We start from the raw sequence: 10,895 nt of genomic DNA on the forward strand, positions 1-10,895 counted from the left end.
AGTTCTTGATTACTTTTTGATAAATAATTCGTTCTTATTGCGAAATAGGAGCACTATTTATCAATCTGTAATAAAAGACGTGAGGAAATTCTGTCGTTTTTTAAAGACAAACATTTTTGAGGCGAAATACCCAAAAAGAAGTTTGTAAAAAAAGTAAAAAAAAGTCATCAACATTTTTCCAGCAACGGAACTGAGTTACTGCGCTGATGCGCTTGTGTTGGCGCACCCACCAACCCATTTGCGCCGCAGTGCGCCAACTCCTAAAAATTCACTGAGTTACCTAGGCCTACTCTAATTGCATTTCTACTTAAAAATGAGCAACGAATACCTGCTGCACAGCAACATTCTTTATTATTGTGTTTCAGTATATTTTGACCTGGCAAGAAACAAAATGTTTGCACTCGGTAGCAGCGACTCGGATTCAGACGACGACGTTTGGGTCGGTCCCTATACTCTTGACGAAGCGATTTATGATGCGACCAAGTCCAGACGTGCCCTGATCAATCATAGGCATTCATGCATGTAAGTAGACTCATGGATGTAAATAAAAAGTGATTTTTCTCGAAGTCAAATAATCAATAAATCCGAAATCAATTGTTTAAACTAGATTTTCTTCCTGTAACCGAATCTTCTAATCATTTGTACTATAAGGAGACTCAATGTCATAATTCTTATTTAAACACTAATCTGAATACCAATATCTGAATGCACGCAAGTTTAATTGTTTCTACAACTTTGAAACGCGATTATTTGAAAACCTCTGAACAAAAAACAAGAAAGTAGTAACTAATGTAAAGAGAATTGAACGCCCTTTAAAGCGATGTGCCACTTGACCCCCCTTCCCATTCAAGATTCTGAGGGTGACATTCACCCCTTTGAAGTTATAATATTCATTTCATTCATATTCATATTCATTTGAAGTGTCTCCCTTACAAATAGAATTGACGGGTCTTTCCGATTTTTCATAATTTCAACTGCAAGAAAGATATTAAGGGTGGGATGTTTTCAAATTGACACCCGGTATAAGTAAAGTATAAAGTTGCAATTTTAAAATTGATTTCAGATCCAGCTTTAGTCACTTCAACACTAGAGACGAATCTTCGGATAAAAGCACTTCTGAGACGTCGTACACGACTGCATGCGATACAGTTGATAGTACTGAACATAACAAGAAAAGTGCAGATGAAAGTGAAGAGGGTTTCCACTCGGATCAGTTTGCTGGCGATGAACTTCAAGAAGAAAATTTGGATGCATTAACACTAAAGTCCAAGTCTAGTCAAAATTATAACTTCCAACAGTATTTCGCTGCAAATCAATCTTCAGAGAAGACCTCACTAGAATCATCTTACAGTACTGGATGCAGTGAAGTTGCTAATAGAAGCAATCGACGCGTTTCTAAGAAGTTCGCCAAGACTGAAACTTACAAAGAAGATGAATTCGACACCAGTGAGTCCAGTCAAGAAACTCATTTCCAAGATCATTGCGTTGCAAATAAGAACACATTAGAAACCTCTTACAGTACTGCATGCAGTGAATTTCATAATAGAAGCGATCACTTGGTTTCTAAAAAGTTTGCCCACGCTGAATATTACAAAGAACAAGCTGCAGAAGACTTCGGCTCGGAACAGTCTTCTATTGATGATTCCCAAGAAGAAAAGCTGAGTGCGTTATCACAAGAGTCCAAATCGAGTGAAGACTATACTTTCCAACATTACTTCGATGCAGAGAAGAATGCACTAGAATCGGTGCATAATGAAAACGGTCAACGCAATTCTAAGAAGCTGTCGGTTACTGAAATTTACAGAGAAACTGGTGAAGAAAATATCGCAGAAGACTTCGATGCAGAACAGTGTTTTGTCGAAAAGCTCCGAGGAGAGAACGTGGATGCAGTAAAATTCGAATACGACTTTCATAAAGAGCGGAATTTTTCAAATGAAGTGTGCTCAATACAGTCTTCTGTTGTGTGTGAGTTCAGAGAAGAAAACGCGACTGCCATTACCTTAGATTCAGACTCGAGCAAAAACTATACCTCCTCTTCGGCTGATTCCACGTCAACACATGAGAAATCCGTCTTAAACCGTAGTTTCGCATCCGCACTTCATCCAGAAGATGATAGCAAGTTCAAGTATAACTCAGACTCGTCAGGTCTTGAGGAGTCTGTTGCGAACTTGCATTTAAAGCCTGGAAGGCGCAGTGATAAAATTTCACTTACTACACCAGATGAGCGATTAAGTGATTCTTTCACTCTCGATGATACCATGGAGGAACTAAACCAATTCATCCAGCAAGGACCTGATTATGTAATGAGTCCAAAATCAAACTCATCTGCGAATCTACTTCAAATTCCCGCCGATTTTGTGCCACTTGCTCGAAGTACGAATGCCAATCATTTCCCTGAGAGCTTCGCTTCGCCAAACTCAACTAAAAGTAGCACCCCTAGCACAGGCTTTAAGTCCAAATTACCCACTTTTACTGGACGCAAGCGGACCGGACATTCGGCGGAAAAAACCAACAAAGTAAAGAGCGTTGAAAAACCGGTCAAATCATCTGAGAACGCGGAGTTTGAATTTAAGGTGCCCAAGCCACCACTTAATCGAACCCCCAGGTCTAAGTTGGAACATAGAGTTAGTCCTGTGGGGATTTACATCAAGTACAGTCCCCGGTATTCTCCGTTAGTGAAAGTTTCGGCCACTTCGCGTCCAAACAGTTCCAAAACCAAACTGTTCGCGGCTGAACCTCAATCCAAGGAGAACATTCCCGAAGCTTTGAACTGCGAGTTTCCGGCGGTTATTTACAAACCAGCCGCGACAAGAATGGTCTCGGAACAACAAGATGTTAAACTTCCCAACAGTATTAAGAAACTGGTATCGCCGCAAGTGGTAAGCAAACATGAACGGCGGATCGAGAGACAACAGCACGATGTCTCCATAGAACGGCGTCTCTTAGAATCAGACTTGACCATACATATGGATGATAATCCAGATATTTCCATTGTCGTCAATAAGCAACCTTTTGCTATTAAGAAATTGTAAATGTTTTTATCGTCTATTATTCCTTACAGTTGTAAATAGTTTTAATTTTTTCATTCAATACACGGGTTTTGCCGAGCAGTGTTTTGAATCAACCTTGGTGATAGTCCACGAAACGAAAAATTTAAGAACTATTTGGGCCTATCAGGATCCTGCCGCCTGCCTGGCAGCTTTAAATAATAATATTTTTAATTACAAACAATTTAATACATTAAAAAACAAATTCTGAATATTGCAACTAACATAAAGTTCTGTTTCTCCCAAGGTTTGTACTGAGCTACAAACGGTTTTAGCTTCTAATTAACTAATTTCTAACTTGAAAGTCACTCAGAAGACTATTTAATTAATTAATTAATTAAGATTGATCACCTTTCGGGTAGAATCACAGCTTTGCAGCGATTGCACTAAACATTCTTCCGTTGCATGAAATCGAGACTTAAGACATTCCAGTTCCAATCATTGCAAATTGTATACAAATTTTGATACGTTGATAACAACTTTTTCGGTTAAAAAAAAAGGTGAAAAAATGGATGATGGTAAACGACATGAGCTGCGATGCAGCACCAGACGATCATCAATTTTTAAGGGAAATTTAACTAAATCACGTTGACCAGAATGCCTTAGATCCACCCAAAAAAATAAAGTGTTTACTCCGTTCAAAAGAAAACCTTAAATAATAAATTAAGACTTTGCACCGAAACGGTATGAATAGTAGAAAGGTACTACTTACTTTTAATGCAAAGGAACAGTTTTAGACTAATCTATAAAGACAACAAATTCTAGACTGTCGAAAGTGATAAAACGAAAGCAATACATTCTCAAAAACCTGTAAAAACTCAACACTTACTGTTCTACAGCGGATTCCCGCGGGTGAAAAATAAACCCGTGCTCATTCGTCGGCTGATACAGCGGAACCGAAGAATCTCCATTGTGGAAATTTGTGGTCATGTAGGACATATGGGCTGGAATAGGGTTGGTTGGAGTATACACGACTGTGGGGGACGTAGGCACCACCATGGTCATATTTCCTTGGGGAATCGATGTGTAAATCACCGATGACCCTATAAAACGCCTGTTAACGACCGTTACACGCGCAACGAAAGCGAATGGCACCTGGAGGGTAGTTGAGAACTTGAGGGCTCAAATCCATCGGCTGTTGAACATACGCGAAGTTCTGTGGGGTGAGATTTTGTTGAACGTCATGTGGCGATCCGCATGGGTTCACTAGATAGTTTGGTGGAGGCTCTAACAGTTCCCCAACATGTTCCGGGGCATTTTGCGCAACCGATGAGTTCGTCAACGGCGTAAGAGGCGTTAACGGATACGGAGAATAATGGGGAATGTGATAGTTGAAGTAGAATGGATACGAAGTATCTGAAAATGTTTCCAGTTCAAATGATGAATGTTTCCATTCATGGTGATTTAAAATTGGCATTGTTTATATTAAGGGACTGTCTTTTTCTGGAAGCTTTTTTACTCGTCCTTAGTGCACATTTTGGAACTTCCGCTTCATGTCTGGAGTTACTAAAATAATCGATTAGCTCATGGCGAACTAGAGAGTTCTGTATAGTAGCCAGAAGGAGGGTAAACTTTATTTAGGCTTTCCGAGCATGGTAAGTACGAATACGTCAATTTTCAATCACCCAATAGAACAGAGACAGCCTTACCATAGTAGGGAACAACATTTGGTGTTACTGGGGCGGAGGCCATCATCGGTTTATATTCGCCATACGGGGCGGAGTCTTGTGAGTCAGGTGTTTGTGGATAATAAGCGTAAGATGGTTCCCACTGACATCTACAACTAACCGCTATAAGAAGCCTGTTTGTAGACAGACCCTTTCAACAGTACCTTTCGGAAAATTGAGTAGTACTAGGCGCGGTCAGACTTTCCGAGCTGTTCGCCTCGTGTGTTTCTCGTGAAGGTTCAGAGTTATTATTTCGAATATCCAATTTTTGCTGAAAGTGTGTTTAAAAGGGAGTTGTTTTGCGGTCAAGAGTCTGGCTAATACGAACCAGCGTCACTCCAGTATAGTTCCTAACATCAGCTTCGATACTGGGCAAATCGCCAACACTTGCACTTTGTTGCTGGAAGTTGCTATTTTTTCGACGCGCTGATTTTATTTTCTCCATTGGGGCCAGTTTGGTTGTGGGCGTTGTTTCAAATGATTTGTTGAATCTGAATAGAGGTGTAAATGTGAACGGAGTGGAACTAACTGTGAGTTTCCTTCAATTTCTTACCTATGAGGTAACGGCCAGGGTTTTGCATTAGGTTCTGGAGCTAAATCTAGATAGCAAACCCATTTCAATTCAGCCAATTTGGTTATATAAACCATGCATTTGTCTTCTTCTTTGTCCAACTTTTGAATGTAACATTCCATCGGTTTACCAGTTTTTTCATCATTTAAAACGCACTTGGTACCGATGGTTAGTTTATCGTCGCCTTTGTACCAATTGGCAAGTCTAAATTCTGTAAAAACATTGCTATTTAGCAATCAATGCAATTAATATCAATAAGAAAATTATAAGGATGTGTTCTTCGAATCCTGAAAAATTCACTTGCAATTCAACCAACTCCAAAAGCAGAGCAAGTGGCCACTTGATAATTTTACGCGGTTTTTAAAAAATGTTGAAGAACAACTGCTAGAAATTGTACTAGAATCCAAATGCTCACTGATTGTTTAGCAGCTTGCAAACTAGGGGCTGAAAGTCCCAAAAATTCAAATTTACTGGCTAGTAAAAAAATCTAAAGTCCAGAATAAGGGGCGACTTGAAATTTTCACATGATTTATAGAAAATATTGAGCAAAAAATTGTAAAAATTTAACAAACCGCCAAACACCCACTGATTTTTTACACGATTGGAAACTCAAGCGTAAAAACTCCAAAACACAAACTTACAAGTACTTGTAATGCCAAAGGCTCACTGATTTTTTAGCATTTCCAAACTTGGGACTAAAAACCTAAAAAGCCGAACTTGCTCGCCTAAAAGACTAGTAACTCACAATCCAGAGCCAGTGGCGACAAGAAATGTTCACACAATTTGTAGAAAATATTCAGCAAAAATTATGCGGAAATCCAAATAGTCACTGATTTTTTCGCAGCTTCTAAACTTGGGTGTGACAACCCCAAAATTCAAACTAACTCCATCGTTAAAAAAATATGTGACTCCAAAACCAGAACAGAAGCGATTTGAAATTTTCACCCGATTTATAGAAAATATTGAGAAAAAAATTGTACAAACATTCAGACACCCATTGATTTTTTAGACGATTGCAAACTTGAGTCTTGAAACCACAAAATTCAAACTTACACGCTTATTAACGAAAAATCGTAACTAGAAATGCAGAGCAATTGACAACTGGAAATGTTGCTCAGATTTATAAAAAGTATTAAACAAAAAATAGGAGGAAAGGTAAAAAAGTTCAACTGCTCGTTGATTTTAGAGCAGCGTGGAAACTTGGGACTAAAAGCCCGAAAATTCAAACCTACTCGCCGGTTAAAAATTTGTAACTCATAAACCAGAGCAAGTGACGACATGAAATGTTTTATTTATCAGCTTGCAAACTAGGGTATAAAAAATCCCAAAATTCAAAATCAATCGCTCGTTAAAAAAAATGAAGACTCCAAAACCAGAACAACCAGAAGCGTTTTGAATTTATCACCAGATTGATAGAAAATATTGAGAAAAAATTGTACAAACATCCAAACACCCATTGATTTTTAGACGATTGCAAACTTGAGTCTTAAAACCACAAAATTCAAACTTACATGTCTATTAACAAAAAATCATAACTAAAAAACCAATGCAAGTAATGCCTTGAAATTTTCATCAGATTTTTAAAAAACATTGAACGAAAACGAGGATAAAGAGTGGCAATAAGTCAAACAATCACTGATTTTTTAGCGACTTGCAAACCTGGGCCTAAAAACTCTAAAAGTCAAACTTACTAAGCTTATTAACAAAAAATCGTAACGAGAAATCCAGAGCAAGTGACAACTGGAAATTTTGCCCAGATTTATAAAAAATATTAAGCAAAAAATAGGAGAAAAGGCAAAAAAGTTCAACTGTTCTTTGATTTTTGAGCAGCGTGCAAACTTGGGACTAAAATTCAAACCTACTCTCCGGTTAAAAATTTGTAACTCATAAACCAGAGCAAGTGACGACATGAAATGTTCATACAATTGTAGAAAATATCCAACAAAAAATTGTGGAAATTATACAAAAATCTAAATGTACTGATTTTTTATCAGCTTGCAAACTACATATAAGGGTATAAAAAATACCAAAATTCAAACTCACTCGCACGTTAAATAAATGAAAACTCCAAAAACAGAACAACCAGAAGCGATTTGAAATTATCACCCGATTTATAGAAAATATTAAGAAAACATTGTAGAAACATCCAAACACCCAACGATTTTTTATACGATTGCAAACTTGAGTCTAAAAACCACAAAAATCAAATTTAGTCGCCCGTTAAAAGTGTTTAACTCCAAAGCCACAGATAATAGAGCAACTTGAAATTTTTACACAATTTTTTTGGGAAAAAATTGTACAAAGAATCCAAACGCTCACTGACTTGCAAGCTTGCAAACTTGGCCCTAAAAACCAAAAATTGAAATGTACTCAAAGTGGGACACGTTGAGAGAACGAATGGAGGACGCAGTTATAAGAAATTGAAAAATCATCAGCTTTAATAAACCGCAATTAAATCGAGTCGGTTAATTACGCAACCCACTTTTGGATCACCATACTGTACAGAAAATTTGTCGCATCAACTTTGACCCTCGTCAGTTGAATTTATTATTAGTCTAAGATCGTGTTATTGTTATTGTTATTAAACCATTGCACCTGCCTTTTCTCATATTGTTCCAAGAATCATATTCAATATTCCTGTAAATATCTGGATGAAGAGCTTTGGCCACCTTATAAGGAAATGGAGCTATAATAGCATTATCCAGATTATCCTTAATTACCAGCTCTTCTTCGCCATGCTTCTCTTCATGCTTATCTTTGCTGATGACTGCAACCTTGTTGAAGAGCATTGCATTAGCTATTTGATCCACATTTGGGATCTCAAACACCTGTTCATATAGTGACTTATAGACGATGGCTGAAATGAATCAATAACTGTGCGATAAACGTAATTTGTGTATCATCAAAGTTCATACATTGGCAGAAACCGGCGTCGTTGATTTGCTCTTTTTTGTACACAGCATCATAATGATCATCGTCTACAAGGCACAGCATTAGAGGAGTGGTGGGAAAATCTCGTTTGGTAATATCAACTATTTCCTGTTCTTTGGGTACGGCAAGGAGAATATCCCGACTAGAAACGAAAACTGTAGAGTCAAGTGCATTAACACGGAACCAGTAGTCACGCAATAATCGAATACCAACTTGTAGGTGCGGCTGATTAATTGCAATTCTAGATCTCCACAGACCAACATGTGTTTCTCCAATTTGAGCAGATGTTCCATCCAGAGCTCTTCATTTGGAACGAAATGGTTAAATTGATCAAAATGATTTTTCGCAAACGCAATACACTCTGTGCGAACTCTTTCATGGTATATTTGGCACTCAAATAGCTGCAAATTGTAATAAAAATTGCTTTATTTATAGGCGATAATGGTCAGACGACTGGGCAGTGTTTAATTTTGTTATGTTATAAGCCTCTGAGATTAAAGCAATGCATTCACTCCTAAATTTTCTCAACTATTTCAAGAAAATTATTATTGCTATGAAAAACATACGTGTCCTTCTGGACAGATTTTTCGAAAAAGAGATGAGAAAATACTCTTATAACAGCCTTTTTTTCGTCGCGGAGGTCGCAAATATTTAAGAAAAAGTTCTCTACTTAAGTATATACAGGGTGGCTCATTTAATTATGGGAAAGAAACCCAATGTGTCAATTGCATAAAAGTTATGTGCAAGGGGAAAACATTGTAATGATTAAAGCGTCTTTTTAAGGCAACCGAAGTTCCACAAGTCGGGTAAATGTCCAGATTGCACGTACATTCATTGGTATGCCAGGGAGGTCTGATCAAAAACTTTTAGCTTTCATTGGCTCACCCTGTATACAGTAAGGATATGAAACAACCGAACCCAAGCGTTTTTACTTTGCTTTATGGTCTGTTTATATGTATGAGGTGATTCAAAGCCTTATCGTTTTTAGATTGTATCAAGTAAAAAGTAGGTAAACACGATAAATGGGGCTCATATTGGAGAGTCTGCCTCTTACCTGTTCACTCACAGCTCTAAATAAACAGGTCTCATCGTAAGCAATGCTTTTTCTGTACAAGTCTAGGCCTTCCAACCACTTGTCTATGTTTTGGGGATTTCGAATTTTTCGAGACATGTTTGCTGTGATAGATTGATTTAATTGAAAAAAGATTTAAAGAACAATTGAGTTCGATGCGTGAAAGAAATAAATGGAAAACTCACACTTACACTGAAGGCTTCCGAACTTTTGTAAACGGTAACGGAATAAGCCTTAGTGAGCATGAGCGAACTGCGCAAAAACCCGGTAGTTTTAAATAGAAATATTTAAATTGAAAAAATCTGCAATAAACATAAAACATGTTGATAGAGTAGGATGGCAATACCGTACTAGAGCTTTTTTCGCACTGCTTTGCCAAAAATAAATCAAACTTACATTCTTGTATGGAATTATTCAAATTCCACCGGGGGTTCCACTTTTCTACTTCTTCTTTTAGCGAAAATATTTGAATGGGCCATTGATAAATACTGGAATGGACGCGCCCTACTTCAAGCGAAGTATTAATGTGCGTGTAGTCACAGATGGAAAGAGCGAATTGCAAGGATAGAGCTAGTTTGGGCAGAAACAATATGAATTGTACAGTCTGTATCTAAGGACAGTCTAGTGGATTTTTGGACTTTTTGATTGGACAAGTGGACAGGGAAAACCTCCACTAATTTTCACGCAATTTGTCTTCGCAAAACCCTAATACTTTGATCATGTCGGTCACTTCTTCATTAGAAAAAGTGATTCAAAACATTCAAATTCATTCATTATAGCGTGTTTTTGTGACTGCTCTTGTGTATGTTGTTCATAAACGTCTGCTACAACTTGTATCTGAATAGGACTAAAAAATCAATTAATTTTGGTGATTGAAAGACGTTCTATCTGTTTAAAATAGACGGTAAAACGAGGAAGAGCTATACAGATGCACCCTCACTAAGAAAAAAATATCGAATTCAGAGTGCATATGTGCGTCCCAAGCCTCAGGCGCGAAGAGGCCGGAGTGGGAGCCGCCGTTACCGAGAAAAATCTGTTCACCCTCCCATAAAAAGTTATCACTTAAAAAAATGACTTGACTTCATCCAACAAATAAAAATTTCTGGTAGTTTTTGTACCACGACACTCAAGAATTCACCACTTGTCCAAAACAGATCGACTCGATTGTTTCATCAAAATATGAGTCATAAGGACAAATTCACAGCGAGTTTCACCATAAAAGTAAAATTCTCCCGATATTTAAGGAAAGATACATTTTTTGAATAATTTTTACTATCAATAGCAGAGGAACCAGACATTTTTTGTTAATAAAAGTTAGGTCAAATCGCCTTCTTTTGATCCAAAGAATATCGCAGTATCCTTTTGCTCATGTGCTTACGGGACACCTTGATATTTCCTCTCAATGTCCTTCCATAACGTCACAGTTTCTCATACTTTCCAAACAAATTGTTAACCGCACTTGTCACCCTAGGACAGAGAGGTTAAGTTTCTGTAAATTACTACGCTGTTTTGAACAAACTAACGAATATTTGGAAAATTCTATTTATACACGTTTATATGAACAGTCTTCAGCGCGACTGGCTTTATTTTGCTAAGTTTGCCCTGGT

General features: G+C 37.6%; 2 protein-coding genes across 4 annotated transcripts in view; one reads left to right on the forward strand and one right to left on the reverse strand.

The window, feature by feature from the left end:
* The window catches only part of LOC109547027, a 6,356-nt gene extending 3,249 nt beyond the window's left edge, over window positions 1-3,107 (forward strand). For both annotated transcript variants that reach the window (XM_019918243.2, XM_048663128.1), the window contains exons 2-3: window positions 366-522; window positions 1,064-3,107. In XM_019918243.2, the coding sequence (XP_019773802.2) occupies window positions 392-522; window positions 1,064-3,032 (2,100 nt within the window). In that variant the 5' untranslated portion in view covers window positions 366-391 and the 3' untranslated portion in view covers window positions 3,033-3,107. The remainder of the gene's footprint in view (window positions 1-365; window positions 523-1,063) is intronic.
* On the reverse strand, window positions 3,044-9,547 carry LOC109547028 (protein ovarian tumor locus). Of its 2 annotated transcripts, none has more exons than XM_048663140.1 (12): window positions 9,271-9,547; window positions 8,430-8,617; window positions 8,201-8,358; window positions 7,885-8,142; window positions 5,268-5,496; window positions 5,043-5,205; window positions 4,879-4,985; window positions 4,697-4,824; window positions 4,143-4,403; window positions 3,877-4,090; window positions 3,760-3,790; window positions 3,044-3,199 (listed from the first exon to the last, which is right to left on the reverse strand). In XM_048663140.1, exons 1-11 carry the CDS (start codon window positions 9,385-9,387, stop codon window positions 3,781-3,783), a joined length of 1,833 nt encoding a protein of 610 aa, XP_048519097.1. In that variant the 5' UTR covers window positions 9,388-9,547; the 3' UTR covers window positions 3,044-3,199; window positions 3,760-3,780. The 2 variants fall into 2 exon arrangements, with proteins under 2 accessions (XP_048519097.1, XP_048519105.1); XM_048663148.1 differs by lacking the exon at window positions 3,044-3,199 and having other exon boundaries at window positions 3,215-3,790; window positions 9,271-9,392; window positions 9,474-9,492.
* Window positions 9,548-10,895: the final 1,348 nt, after the last annotated feature.

The sequence above is a fragment of the Dendroctonus ponderosae genome, unplaced genomic scaffold, assembly GCF_020466585.1.
Source record: "Dendroctonus ponderosae isolate FM_Combo_2020 unplaced genomic scaffold, Dpon_F_20191213v2 Dpon_F_20191213_1, whole genome shotgun sequence".
NCBI classification, from domain to species: domain Eukaryota; kingdom Metazoa; phylum Arthropoda; class Insecta; order Coleoptera; family Curculionidae; genus Dendroctonus; species Dendroctonus ponderosae.